This window comes from Microplitis demolitor, chromosome 8 (assembly GCF_026212275.2).
Source record: "Microplitis demolitor isolate Queensland-Clemson2020A chromosome 8, iyMicDemo2.1a, whole genome shotgun sequence".
NCBI classification, from domain to species: Eukaryota; Metazoa; Arthropoda; class Insecta; order Hymenoptera; family Braconidae; genus Microplitis; species Microplitis demolitor.
Window position 1 is genome coordinate 4,339,572 of NC_068552.1, and position 15,747 is coordinate 4,355,318.

The 15,747-nt window shown below is 27.2% G+C and overlaps 1 protein-coding gene and 1 long non-coding RNA gene across 2 annotated transcripts; both read left to right on the forward strand.

Moving 5' to 3' along the window:
* Window positions 1-5,183: 5,183 nt before the first annotated feature.
* Window positions 5,184-6,695, forward strand: LOC106693180 (probable serine/threonine-protein kinase clkA). The gene is made up of 5 exons (XM_053741357.1): window positions 5,184-5,303; window positions 5,384-5,755; window positions 5,819-6,156; window positions 6,274-6,448; window positions 6,538-6,695. The coding sequence occupies exons 1-5, from the start codon at window positions 5,258-5,260 to the stop codon at window positions 6,693-6,695; spliced, it is 1,089 nt and encodes a 362-aa protein (XP_053597332.1). The 5' UTR covers window positions 5,184-5,257.
* A 2,650-nt stretch (window positions 6,696-9,345) lies between these two features.
* Window positions 9,346-15,330, forward strand: LOC128668398 (uncharacterized). Its single transcript, XR_008404139.1, has 3 exons — window positions 9,346-9,407; window positions 14,803-14,943; window positions 15,258-15,330. It is a non-coding gene; the product is annotated as an uncharacterized LOC128668398 (long non-coding RNA).
* Window positions 15,331-15,747: the final 417 nt, after the last annotated feature.

A 15,747-nucleotide genomic window follows, 5' to 3' on the forward strand; every position in this document is an offset into this window, starting at 1 on the left:
GCAATGCGGTTTTTTTCGATTTATTCATTATTTTTTCGTCTCAATTTCATTCGCAGAATGTCTCGACTTCTTTCCAATAGTTTACGAGATATTTTTATTCAAAGCTAGTTGCAAAATGGCTATTTTTTGAACAATCGCCCGACTAGAAATGACTTGGGGATTACCCAGCGTATACATCTGGACCTGATTGGGTCCCGAAGAGGTATGCCCAATAGGGAAATCCCAATAAGGTCCCAATTAGCCCCCAATCAGGAAACCCCAGCGTAAAAATTAAAAATTTTTAGTCAATATTTCCCAATCGGGGGCTGAGTGGGAGCTCAGTGAGAAACCCCAAAGTAAAAATAAAAATTTTTAGTCAATTATTCCCAATTGGGACCTGAGTGGGACCTAAGTGGGAACCCCCACAGTAAAAATAAATATTTTTAGTCAATTTTTTCCCAATTGGGATCTGAGTGGGACCTAAGTGGGAACCCCAACAGTAAAAATAAATATTTTTAGCAAATTTTTCCCAATTGGGACCTGAGTGGGACCTCAGTGGGAAACCCCGAAGTAAAAATAAAAATTTTTAGTCAGCTTTTTTGCATTATACTTTTTGTCCGACCACACTGAAAAGTCTCAAAATTATTTCTGGCAGACTCCTGACAATTTAGAAATGACTTTTATCAAGTATCTTATTTAAAAAAAAAGTTCGGTATTTGCGCATGCATAAATAAGCGTAAGTATCGCAACGCTCAAAAGAGGTCTCTTATTATGTTACATTTATCGCGTTGGTTGTTATTTAAGGTTATAATATACGTAGTGCCTAGTGAGTTTATTTTTTAACTTTGTTTAATAAAATGTTAAATGCAAATAAGTATAATAAAATTCGTGAACTTGCACGTTTGAGAAAAAGTAGACATCGAATTGAAGAAAATGTTAATACCTCAGCATCTGATGACTCCATACAATTGTCACAGGAGTCTGATGTTGATTTGGAAGAAGCTATAATCCAAAATAATGCTGAATATGATAATAACATTTTTTTAAATGATGAATTCGAAAGTAGTGAATCTAGCAGTGATGAATCTGAAGCTGATGAAGAAGAAGAAATTTCAGATAGTGATGTATCTGATGTATCCGAAGAAAGTATAGAAGGCGCATTGGACAGTGACGAAGAATTTATTGGTAACAACGTCGAAGAGGTTTATGATGACATTGAAGAACTTCGGCAGTGGGCCTTGGTTGATCCTCCTATTCCACATACTCGTTTGGAGTCGTTGTTAAAAATTTTAAGACGAGAAAAATATCCTACATTACCTAAATGTGCCAAAACGTTTTTAGGAACTGAAAAATTTCAATATGATATTGAACAACTAGATGATAATGATTCAGGAGAATTTGTATATTTCGGAATTGAGAACAATTTACAGCGCTGTGTGAACTCTGAATTACATGAAGTACGTCATTTGGAACTGCTAATAAATGTAGATGGTGTACCTTTATACAAATCAAGTTCAATTCAGTTGTGGCCAATATTGTGTAAAGTATTTAACCAACAAGATATTTACAAACCATTTATAGTGGCTGTTTATTGTGGGAAGCAGAAACCAATTAATGTAAATAATTATTTGAGAAAATTCGTGGCAGAAGTCAATCACCTTCAAGAAGTGGGTATCCGAATAAATCATGTACTTTTCCAAATATCTATAAAAGCATTTATTTGTGATAGGCCGGCACGAGCATTTATCAAGTGTATTAAAGGACACGGAGGCTATTGGGCTTGTGAACGGTGTGAAGTCAAAGGTAAGCGAGTAAATCGACGAACAATTTATCCTATTAGTCATCATCAGTGCATACCAAGAACTGATGATTCATTTAGAAATCAACGTAATGCTGGACACCATACAGGAGTTTCACCTATACTCGAGATCGTACCTGCTGTTGACATGATAAATACTTTTGTTCTAGACTCAATGCACTTGGTGCCTCTAGGTGTAGTCAAGAAAGTTTTTGATTATTGGTTTAGTGGAAACATTAAAGAGGTTAAATTGAGTAAAACTATGAAAAATTTACTATGCAATTTGCTGTTACAATTGAAATGTCAAGTTCCTCAAGATTTCCAAAGAACGACAAGATCATTGGATGATGTTGCTAAATTTAAAGCCACTGAATTTCAATTCATATTATTATACGCAGGTCCAGTAATTTTCAAAAAAGTATTAACTCCTGAAGTTTATCGTCATTTTTTACTGCTACATGTGGCGATAAGAATATTGTCCTCTAAAGATCTGGCGGTTGAGAAGAGGAGACAAGCTAAATATTGCTTGAAATTATTCGTGGAAACTTCAGTGATATTATATGGTAAAGAATGTCTAGTATCAAATATGCATAACCTCATCCATCTTCCTGACGATGTTGAAAATATGAACTGCCTGATCCCTGATATATCTGCTTATTGTTTTGAAAATGAGCTTGGTAAAATAGGGAGATTCATTCGAACTGGGAATAAACCTCTCTCACAACTTTGCCGAAGAAGAAATGAATTACAACATAAAGATATTGAAATGGCTACTATTTCACCAATTATTAAAATTATAAAACAATTGCATCAGGATGACTTTAATAATACACCGATTAAAAGTATTCAATTTAAAGGAACAATTATAACATTAAAACATCCGAATAACACAGTTTTACTGAAAAATAATAAAATCATACAAGTGTCATTCATGTTTATTCCTGCTGGTGAAAACAATATTTATGTGAGAGGTATACAATTGAAAAAAATCGGTCCAATTTATAACTATCCATTCAGTGCAGAATATTTAAATATGTGGGTTGTAAACGATAGACACTGTCCTACAGTAACAATTTCTCTCAATGATGTCGATAAAAAAATGGTTTGTTTTATAATTACAATAAATAATAAGAAAAAAATTTATGTGATGCCTTTGCTACATATGTAGTGCAACAAAAATATGAACTGATATGTTATAAGTGTTTTTGAGATCCAAATTAAATATAGACATATTTAAATATATTGGTACGTTTTTATAAATTTTGATAAACATTACGAGATGAGAAGTTACTATTGAAATTAAATAATGTATTAATTTTGTAGACTACTTATGAGTATTTTTATTATTCAAAGTTTAATAGTTTAATAGTTTAATAGTTCTCGAAATTATTTGGTGATGTTTAATATTTTGTAAATTTGTTTTTTATATATTATAATAATACGTAATATTATAACAATAATATATAATACGTAAATACTGTGTAAAGTGATTGAGAAGAAGTGTTTATTATAATTAGATCAAATAACGCGAGTGACAATATTATAAACCTAAATAAATCAAATACCTTTATATTTAAATATCGGTAAATTTTTTTTAATTTTAATACTTATTACGAGATGAAAAATTACTATTAAAATTAGAAACTGTGTTAATTTTGTAGATTCCTTATGAATATTTTTAATTATTTAAGTTTTATAGTTCTCAAAATTATTTGGTGATGTTTAATATTTTGTATATATATTTTCTATGTGTAAACAGTGGTGTCAAGTGTATCGCACACATATATAGTACACCTATATAGTACACAAGTCGTGATCGCGACATCTCATACTCTAGCTTGCGATTGTTTCTATACACGCTGTGTTAGTATATATCTGTTTAGTTTAAAGAACTGTGGTAATTTAATATCTATGTATATGTGTATATGTATATGTACCAATAGTGCGACACCAAACGGAAAAAAGGATTAAGTTGACAATCGAGAAAACGCAGTGACGAGTTACGACAGGTTCATTTATTTAATTATCGAGAGTTTATTTTTTATTAAACAGCTTAGTGTTTCAGATTCTTAATACTGATTTTTATTATAAACTATTACCAATGGCGAGTAATAGTAAAACGTAAGTACTTTTAAAATAATAAATATTAAATTTATGTAGTTTTTACATTTGCAAACAAAAAAGTTTTCAATAACGTTGAAGGTCTTATAAACTTTTTTAATAATGAATAAAAATATTTCTTATTTTTAAATTAAATATGTTATAATAATTTAGTAATTGCAGAGAATATTCTTTTTTATATTTAATATAAGTTCAATAATAATTACATATTCTTGTGTATGTACTTAATGTTAATTTTTCATCTTACGCGATAAAATTTTTTATTTTATTTAAGCATTTATAAAATTCATTTTTAATAATTAGATAGAAATTAATTTAATTACTATTGTTTATTAGATTTTTCATCATTCAAGTGTAAATAAACCATATTTTCTGGATAATTTTTAGTTATTAACGCGTAGGCGGTAATGTTGATAACAATTTATTGTTTTTACTTTTATTGCATTTATAGATAATAATTTGGTTATTTGTTTCTAGGTCTAAGTCCAAATATTACTTAGTTTTATTTTTGGCTAATAATAAAAACAACCAAGAAGTAGATATTGTCCCCGCGAGTTGGATATTTCATAATAATAAAAAGGATGCGGTTCGGTGTAAATTTATGCCTGGTCCATATGATAAATCAAAACAAAACGAGCTAAAGTCAATGGTTCAAAATTGTGTGGGCCCTAACGAAAGCTGGCCTGATTACGCTGTTGAAATACGTGGAAGAGCAAGTAAGTCTTCATATACCTATGACCCAATTAATTCAGCATCTTCATTACGATTTTATATAACAGACAGCTACAAACAAGCGGAAGAACGGTTAAGTATATTAAAATCAGAACCTTATGCCTTTACAACTGACAATGAAAAATCTGCTAAGTCACAGGCCTTAAAAGATGAAAAATTGTTCAAAATAAAAACAACAAACAACAATGAAAAATTAAACAGCAAATTAAATTCAGCTAATTTAAAATTTAACAATGCAGGTAAGTTAATTGTCACTCAATTATTAATATTATTATTTTCAATTAATTTACATAATCTATAATTTATTGAATTTCTAGAGTCTTCGAGAAACAAAATATCCAATTCTGAATCGTCAAGATCCTCAGAATCATCTGTTGATGATGATTCGTGGTCATCAACTGGACTATCACAGAAGTTAAAGAGAAAAATTAAATCACCAAAAAATAATTCTAATAAAAGACAAAAATTAAACAATTCAAGTCAGTTACTTACAATACAGTTATTAATACTTTTATTGTATGTAATATATAATTTATCACATTTCTAGAGTCATCATGCACGAAGAAATGTGATTTTAAATCATCAAGATCTCTAGAATAATCTGCTGGTAGTAATTCAAGGTCACAAATGGGGCGAACAAAGAAGTTAAGCAAAAAAGCGAAGTTATCAAAAGGTTATTCAACTAACATACTTATTGTTCAATTATTAATAATTATAATTTTACTTTATATATAATCTATAATTTATTTCCAGAGATACAGCAGAAAAAAAAATCTGGTTCTGAACGTTCTAAATCTTCAGAATCATCTCTTGATAGCGACTCTCCAACACAAAAGCAACGATTGAAGAAGTTGAGGGAAAAAATTAGAGCACGCCAAGGGAATAATCGTAGTAACAATTCAAAATCAAATGATTCGGGACGCAGCAACCGTTACAATAACTATAGTTTTCATGATTCCTCTCAAGGAAAAAAATCTGACAAAGCTGATTCAAAAACCAGTGGTGGAAGTAATAATAATACTCATCTCTGTGAATTATCTGATCTGGAGAAAATATCTTTCCAAAATTTAATCTCATCAACTCCAATAACTAACAACAAGTTGAACGAAAACTTAGCCGACAAAGGTACAAAAATAAAATTATGGTTAAAAATAATAATATTTCATGGTTTTTTTTTTTTTTTTTCAGGTTTATCGAAAGATGGAATCATTAAAAAATATTTTGTGAGCTTAAGCAAACAAATAGGACAACTGACAAGTTTATCAGTTCAGCATGGTGCGGATTTAAATAATATTTCCGAAGAATTAAAAGATATAAAGAAAAGGTTGAAGAAAAAGTGTTCATGTGACGGTGGTTATGACGGATCCAGTGGGGAGAGAAGCGACAATGATGATAACGAGGAAGACGAGGAAACCAAAAGTGCAGGAGAAGAAATAAAAAAATTCGACTATCCGATAAATGAGAAAGAAACGTTTGAAGAATTTAATAAACAACTTCACGATAAACCCCATGAACGTAAAATTGTAGTAAGTAAATATGAATGTAACTATTGTTGAATATTTTAATTATTGATTTGTTTATAATAAAAACTATCTGTAAAATTTTAATTATCTACAAGTTATATATAACGTAATGCTTTTCAGATCAAACGCATTCACCAATTAGTTAATGCAAAAGAAACCTTAAACAATAATATGAAAATGGTTATAAGAGCTTACATTACACGAAGTGTCGTTATTTCATACGTTCCGTCTGCTGTTAAAATAAATCAAACGAAGCCGATATTTAAAAATACTGTTTTTTACAAATGCATTGAAGGTGAAGTTTTTTTTTTTTTTTTTAATTGTGAATAGTCAATGATGATAGTTATTTTTCATTTATAATTAATATTTTTTCATAAATTATAGAGGTGATGCGACTAAAGTTAAAAGATAATTCGGGGAATGTTTTAACTGACTCCGACATGTTAAAAGCGATGGCTTATGTACTTCGCAATGCGCGAGACTGGGACGGCCACCGCTTATTAAGGACACAAAAGGTTGATTCACCTGCTCCTAAAAATTAACCTTGAACAAGATATGCTCTTGTTAATAATATGATCAAAATTAAATACAGAGTGAATTTAAATGTTAATTAAAATATTTGACTGTAATAAGTAATAAAAGTAAAATAAAAGTTATTATTATTTTTTTGTAGACACTAAATTATTAATAACAAAATTTCCTCGTATCATAAATATTTCCCCTAGGGCTCAAGTTGGGACACGCTTAATGGGGCCACTTCTGGATTTCCTGATTGGGATTAGGGCTGGGATGCCTTAACGGGACCTTCTTGGGATTTTCCCGTTGGGACACGAATGGGATTGCCCAATTAGGGCCGCAAAGGGCTTTGCGTGACATCCCTATTTGTGGTCCCTAGAGGGCAGCCCAGTGAGGGCCCAATAGGTCTCACATTAAAATTTCTAGTCGGGTCAATTTTCCTTGAATTTTTTTTCTTACATTTGATGAGTATTTTTTTCCCAGTATTAAAAAAAAATTTTTTTGTAATTTGGACCATTTATTTTTAAATTCTCAAATATACGGCTAAAATTTCCCAGCCGACTGGACTATCATACTTCAATATCTGCTAGTCTATTGATATGTGCGAGCCTTTTATTTAGGTGAACACGAGGACGAATAAAATATAAAAGTTACTCAAGCAAATAAAAATTTAATTTATCTCAATTATTTAATGCTGTAAACATCATGAACGTGAATATAGAAGATAAAAAACAATTTTATAATCATAAATCATAACCAAGCATATTTGTAAACAATCAATCAATTTAAAAATAAAAATTATAATTCAAAAAATGTACACACTGATTTCTTAATATTTTAATAGTAAATTTTTAAATTTCAAACTTATTAAAAACTTATTGTAAAAAAATTTTATAACTATTAATTATTACTACTGTTTATTTTTTTATAAACAAAATTATTTTCATGTGTCACTTATATTTTGTTTGTCTCTATATACTTATTTGTATTTCAATGTTCATAGGTGTATATATATATATATATATATATATATATATATATATATATATATATATATATTGTTTTAATTTTTTCTGATAAGCTGAATTTCAAAGTTTAAAATTATTATTATTATTATTATTATTATTATTATTATTATTATTATTATTATTATTATTATTATTATTATTATTATTATTATTATTATTATTATTATTATTATTATTATTAATATTATTATTATTATTATTATTATTATTATTATTATTATTATTATTATTATTATTATTATTATTATTATTATTATTATTATTATTATTATTATTATTATTATTATTATTATTATTATTATTATTATTATTATTATTATTATTATTATTATTATTATTATTATTATTATTATTATTATTATTATTATTATTATTATTATTATTATTATTATTATTATTATTATTATTATTATTATTATTATTATTATTATTATTATTATTATTATTATTATTATTATTATTATTATTATTATTATTATTATTATTATTATTATTATTATTATTATTATTATTATTATTATTATTATTATTATTATTATTATTATTATTATTATTATTATTATTATTATTATTATTATTATTATTATTATTATTATTATTATTATTATTATTATTATTATTATTATTATTATTATTATTATTATTATTATTATTATTATTATTATTATTATTATTATTATTATTATTATTATTATTATTATTATTATTATTATTATTATTATTATTATTATTATTATTATTTTTATTATTATTATTATTATTATTATTATTTTTATTATTATTATTATTATTATTATAACAACTATAATGATAATCATATGTATTAAAATTTTTATTTCCAATGAAGTTATATTTGATACATAAATAAACATCGCCTAAAAGCCTACAGTTCTGCTGCAGGCGCCACTTGTGTTGTAAGCAGTGCTGCCAGAACGTGCGATATTTTTACCCCCTCCTGCCATTACACCCAATGCTATTTCACCTCAAGAGGGGGTAAAAATATCGCACGTTCTGGCAGCACTGGTTGTAAGTCTGTGTGTCGGTGTTCAATATACACGCTTTGTTTTGGCGGGTTTTCCGTAGCTCGGCGATCGGCCACGCTAGACATCGGCTAGACGCTTACTTGTTATGGTTAAAAATTATTATTCAGTGTCACTCGGAATAACGTCGAGTGCGGTTAGTTACAAGTTCATAGTTGAAGTGTAACAACGCATATGAGCAGAAGCAGCAGGCATTATTTGAATTATATTGATGTAATTCTACGTGTTTTATTTACAACGAAACTGTTTAGATTATAAAAAAAAGTGTAGTTATTGACAAGTGCAGACTTGAATAAAAAAATAAGCGTGTACAAAAACTTTTAATGTTGCTAGTCTCGACGTGTCGTAACCTGCGTCTTTTGTTTTCCCGGCTTTGCGCGACAAAAGGCTTCGACACGAGCTAGCCAACGCTGAGATCAAACTACAAATAATTATTATTTAGTGTCACTTGAGTTAAGAAAAAGGTTTGGCTTATAAATTATAATAAGCAAGGAAAATTTACAGAATTATATTTTTATAAATCTGTTTGTTTACATTGGTATTATTAATAAATAACCTCTTTAAATAGTAAAAAGTTAATAATACGTATGAAACTATTGTTTTAATAACTGAAAGGAATTTTTCGTAATCGAAGGTCGTTTATTGACAGCGAGAATCTGAGAAATTGTTGGTAAGTACATAATAATAATCAATCTTTTATTTGATATCAATAGTTATTCAGAATGATCAAATCTAGTCATCTGATTATTCTTATAATTTTGAATCTAGCAAACATTAAGTAATTTTTTGAAATTAGCAAAAAAAAAAGATTCATAGTCATTCATTCTTTTGTTTCATTGAATTTTTTCAAATTTCAATTAAAAAAATTTCTTAATTATTTCGCGTTCATAGTTTTAAAAATTTTTAAGTATATTATTTTATATGACTGTGAATCTAGCAGACATTAATTAATTTTTCTAACAATAAAAAAAAAATATTAAATACAAAATCCATAAAAAAAACTTAAAATATGCGCATTCAAAGAATTTTAAAATCTAAAAATAAACTTTTTCCAAACGAATGATTTTTTTTATTTTTATAAATTTATTAATTTTTTGAAATATCTGTATGTCTGCTGGATTCAAGGTCATTCTTTGATTCCTAAATTTTCTATTGCATTTAAAATTATTAATTGAGTCTTATTTCAAATTTAATTTATTTATATTTGATGATTTATATATTTTTCTTAAACATTAAAAATTAATTATAGTCTGGTAGAATCGTAGTTATTCATTCTTTTGTTTCAGTGATTTATTTCAAATTTTAATTACAAAAATTTCTTAATTATTTCGTGTTCATAATTTTAAAAATTTTTCATTATTTTAATTTATGTGACTGTGAATCTAGTCATTCAGAGCGCATTTAAAGAATTTTAAAATTTATAAGTACATTTTTTCCAATCAATTTATATTTTTTTATTTTTATACATTTATTAATTTTCTGAAAAATGTGTATATCTGCTGGATTCACAGTCATTCTTTGATTCATAAATTTTTTATTACTTAAAAAAATATTAAATAAGTCCTATTTCAAATTTAATTTATAATTTTAGATGGCTTGAAATCTCTTACAGAAATATAGCTTAAAAATCCCTCAATTAATACGACTGCCCAATTTTAAAACACAGGAATTGAAAAATTTTTAAACTTACTTTTTTCAGTATTGTCGCTTTTTCTATTACATGAAGTACACTATCTAATGATTTTTATCTTCAAAGTTTTTCTATTAAGATATCTTTTGGACATAAATTTAGTTTTTTACCAATTTAGAGTGTAAAATTTTTTTTCATGAAGTAATTTTAAAAAATCTAAGAAATGTAAGTTATTGTGTTTTGAAATCGGACAGCCGAATATATTCTAATACAATTTTATTAAGGTAGTACGATCGTAGAGGATGTAGCAAATTTCTCGTGAATGGCAATAGGATTGTTTTGTTGTAGATCATAGTAGTGTACATTTAGCTACATAAGAAATAAAATTTTAATTTCATTTCAATTTTTTTTACAATTATAAACCGGTGGATAGTATTTTTATATATTCACTTATTGCTAGAAGTATTATCTTTCTCATTCATGTTTTTTTTTTATTTTTTTTTTTTTTCAAGCGAAAGTCATCAAACATTGATGTTTATTAATTTATGATCACATTCACTTATTCATTCATAAAAAAAACAATGTATTTTATGTTTTAATTTTAATTAAATTTTTCATTGCATAAACTCCGTTAACATTCTAATTTAAATTAACGATATTTACTTATTAAATATTTGGAAGAAGGAGTAGTATGACCGTTATTTTGAAAATCTATTCATTTTTTTAGGCAATATTGATTGTAATTTTTATTCTGAATTCTGAGATCGATTTATAGATTTATTTTGGGATGTACACAATTTAAGTTATAAAGTCTGAATTAGATAAAAACTATATAAGATATTAAAAATTACATCATAAATTTAGGAAAATTGAACTTTTTTTTGTTATTTATTTAAAATAAAAAACAAAAGTATTTTTTTTCAGTAAAATTGCAGTCACATCAATAGTATAAAGTTTCTAAAACTGTGAACAATAAAAAATCTTCACTATTCTTTAACCATGACATGAAGATATTGTCAAGTAAATTTTTCAGTTAACAGTCATTAGAAAATAAACTCATGCGATGCATATACTAGGTATTTAAATATTTATAATTATACATCGTAGAAGAAATAATATTTTTATATTTTCAGATTTTGAATGTGTCAATCAGTTTTTATTTTTTTTTTAGCATAATTTTTTATTTGACTTACGAATACAAATCTGAATAATTTATTGTTTTCTTTTGCAAACATAAAATTAAAATCTAAATTCGATAAAGTTAGACGGTCTATATTTTTAGAATCAATATTTATTCTATAGCTGAATATAAATCTAATTTTCAATACAAATTGCTAAGTTTGAAGATTTTTAATAATGTTTCACTGCAAACTTTGTGTATTTGTGCATGTATCATTTAATCATTACGTTAAACATCTCAAAGAACACTCGAACTTGACTAATAAGTTAATCTGCGGATTTAATCATTGTAATAAAGTATATTCCGTTCTAGCGTCATTACAAAGCCATGTACATCGCTGTCATAGTGCGAAAATAACTAATAACGTATCACCAGCTGTTATCATTCAAAGTACCATATCTGAAGGCTGTACCGTAGAATTTTGTACTCAAAAATATACCGATTACAAACAAATGATAAGTCATTTGAGAATGCACATTAATGACGGCATCACAATAAAGTGTGGTTATTTAGATTGTGAAAAAACTTACAATAAACTTGATTCATTTTCATCGCATGTTACAAGATATCATAAAAAAAAACAGTAAAGCAATCATCTAATTTATATAGTGGCAGCAATCATATAGACTCTTCTGATCTTGTAGTTGAAAATGATGATAACTTGATAGAAACAACATTATCTCCAGAGGAACATTATCAATACTGTGAAGAAAACAGTTCAGATATTTTCTTAATGAATTTAGCACACTTTTTTCTCAAATTAGAATTTAAATTCTCTCTACCGGCATCGACAGTGCAGTACATTGCAACAGAAATGTGTAAAATGAATTAAAAAAATGAAGAAATTATACATAATAATTTATCAAAACATTTAGACCAATATAATATATCAGCGGATGTGATCAAAGATATTATCGATGCTTCTTTTGAAAATAATTTATTTAATAATATTGAAGATAAATTAGGAACTAGTTTCAAACGTAGGAAGTTTTATGAAAAAAAATTTTCTTACGTTAACCCAATTCAAATTTCGTTGCCTTCTGAAAATGGCAAAAAACGTTTTTATCACTATGTTCCATTAAAAGAAACTTTAAAACATTTTTTTATAATAAATCTCTTACTCACGAATTGAAATTTCAACTTCCAGAAAATAATAGCAAAGTTTTGAAAGATTTTACAGATGGAAGTGTATTTAAAGAAAATAAATTTTTTCACGAAAATCCAAACGCGCTTCAGCTCATTTTATACCAGGATGCTTTCGAAACGGTGAATCCATTAGGTTCTGCTAAATCTAAGTATAAGATTTTGGCCGTTTATTTAAGTATTGGGAATTTTCCAGATAGAATAAGGTCTCATGTGAACTCTATGTATCTTGTGGCATTATGCAAAGAAAAAATATTTAATCACGAGAAAATTTTTGGTAAGATTGTTGACGACTTAAAAGAAATCGAAACTTCCGGGATTGAATTTGCGCCTAATCAGTTCATAAAAGGATCATTAGTATTTGTAACTGGAGATAACCTTGGGAGTCATGCGTTAGGAGGATTCGTGGAAAATTTTAGCAAAGCTCAATATTTTTGTCGGTATTGCTTGATGACCAAAAAATCATTTGATTCAGATAGTGGAGTATTTAAAACTTACCCTGATAGAACAATTGATTCGTATGAAAAAGTTATAAAATGTCTTGATAAAAAAAAAAGTTCTTGCACTAAATTAAATAAAACAAGTAATAAGAAACCAGTTATCATAAAGGGAATCAAATTTAATTCTGCCTTCAACAAACTAAAATTTTACCACGTTTGTCTTCCGGGTTTGCCTCCTTGCTTAGGACATGACATCTTTGAAGGTGTTCTTGCGTACGATGTAAAACTGTTTCTTGATAATCTTGTGGAACAGGGTTGGTTTTCGTATAAATTATTAAACCGAAGAATAGAAAAATTCAAATATTCTCCCGAAGATCAACGTGACAAGTTATGTTCCGTTTCACCAAGCTCTCAAAGACTATCAGGTGCTGCTTGCCAAATGTAGACATTTCTTCGGTTATTGCCGTTAATAATTCATGACAAAATTGATGATATTGATAATGATACTTGGAAGTGCATATTATTGCTGTCGGAAATTATCGAGATTATATGTGCTCCTGCGATTCATGAAACGTTTATTGTTTACTTAGATTCACTTATTCGCGAATACATCGATTTACGACGGTCATTATTTCCAAAGCCTCTTCGTCCAAAACATCATTACCTTTTACATTATCCAGCTCTTATTCGTCAATTTGGACCATTAATGAAATCATGGACATTACGGAGCGAAAGTAAACATTGTTTCATGAAACGAGCAATACGATTTTCGAGGAATTTCATAAATATCACAAAGTCACTGAGTATTAAACACGAACTTTATCAATGTTTTGTGCGTTCAGGCGGCGAAATTGATGCTGACATAGAATTAAAGAATAGCATAAAATTTGACATGAAGAAATACAGCGACAATATTCAACAAGCCTTATCAAACATCGTATTGAATGATGAATTTGTTGAGTGCTATGAAATAGTCAAAACGGTATAGTATATCGTCATGGGGATGGATTATTTGTTTCAAGGGAAGGATACCAATACAACGTGGTTGTAGGAAAAATTTGTATGATACTCTACGATAGCATTGAAGTGTACTTTGTCGTAGAAATTTTGAAAACTGAATTTATACTTCATTTAGGCGTATACAGTTTGGGAAGAGTATTAGAGTACAAATGTTTAACATTTAGTCAGCTCGTCAGTTTTGAAAAATTACATATTTATAATATTAACGTTTTTTCATGTGTTAAACCAAAATACGGGTTAGTCTCGCAAAGTCTGTAAAATTATTATAATTTCAAATTTTTATAAATGTACATAATTTTAACTTTTTTTTTTTTTCACTATAAACCAAGACAGTACTTATGAAAATTTATACCGTATTTAATTAGTTTTATTTCATTTGATGAAATTCATCAATATATTATTTTATTATATAGGATCAAATTCAAAATTTAAACCAGCTAGTGATTGACGGTCACTTGTGTTGCTTACAAACTATAACTTATAAGTAATTGCTATTATTGACTAGAAAATTAAGTAAATAAGGCTATAAAATAGATAATTAATATACACGTACGATTTGAAAATCCAAATGATTCGAATAAGTTTTCATTATATTACATAGAGGAATTATTGTACATAAGCTAATAAAAAAATTTTTAAACTGATTGACAAGAACAAGAACATCATGGCTGCCTTATTCAAAGTCGCTCGGCACGATAAGCCAACTGAAAGAAAAGCCGTCAAAGCTGCGTCAATAAAAGAACTTATTTCCGGAGCGAAAATCAAGTTAAAACTCACCGACGAAAACTATAAGGTACTTTTATTATTATTATTGATATAAATGAGTTTTTTGTTTTATATTGATATGTTTAATTTCATTTTCTACTTTCGTAGTAGGAAAAAAATTTTCAAACTAATTTTAATTTCAAATGATAGTATAATTATTATAATTAACAGATACATGATAAATCATTTACAACTAAATAATTTTTAGTGATTGAGTAATAGAAAAAATTTAATTTTCTTAGCTAGAAGGATTCAAACATTTATCATTCATAAAGAAAAATATTTATACTTGAAATAATTTTTTTATAACTATGGAATTCATGATTTTTACTATTTTTATAGTTGTATACTGATGATTTCACGGAAATTGACGAAGACGAGATTTTAATGGACTTAGCTAAAGCCAAAGGTAGTGATCAACTATTATTGACAATTGTTCCTGAAGAGACCCCTTGGAATGGCAGCATTTCACCAGAAACTGCTTCTGCTTCATCAAGTGGTACGCATGAAAAATTTTTTACACTATGAATAGTTTTCATCGACGTTTTTTTTAAACTTAAGACAATTATTATAGTTTTTTAAAATTAATAACATCAGTCTATTTTATTTTAGAAATCCCAAAAGAAGCAGCTCCTAAAACTTTATCTTCACATCAAGCAGATTTCCCGTCCTCAACGTCATCATCATCCTCAAGGCGAACGGATCATTTGTCAAAAATTTTTCCGAAATTTCCTACTAATGTTCAAACGTCTTTGCGTATGGGTTTATCCTTGTCACCTCGTAGTCGAAAAAGAATGGTTCACACAGTTCGAGATTATCTACTAAATGACTT

Coding starts and splice junctions, on each gene's coding strand:
- LOC106693180 (XM_053741357.1), top strand. CDS start 5,258: ATGGGGCGAACAAAGAAGTTAAGCAAAAAAGCGAAGTTATCAAAAG. Junction 5,304..5,383: donor AAAAGCGAAGTTATCAAAAG/GTTATTCAACTA, acceptor ATTTATTTCCAG/AGATACAGCAGAAAAAAAAA. Junction 6,157..6,273: donor CCCATGAACGTAAAATTGTA/GTAAGTAAATAT, acceptor AATGCTTTTCAG/ATCAAACGCATTCACCAATT.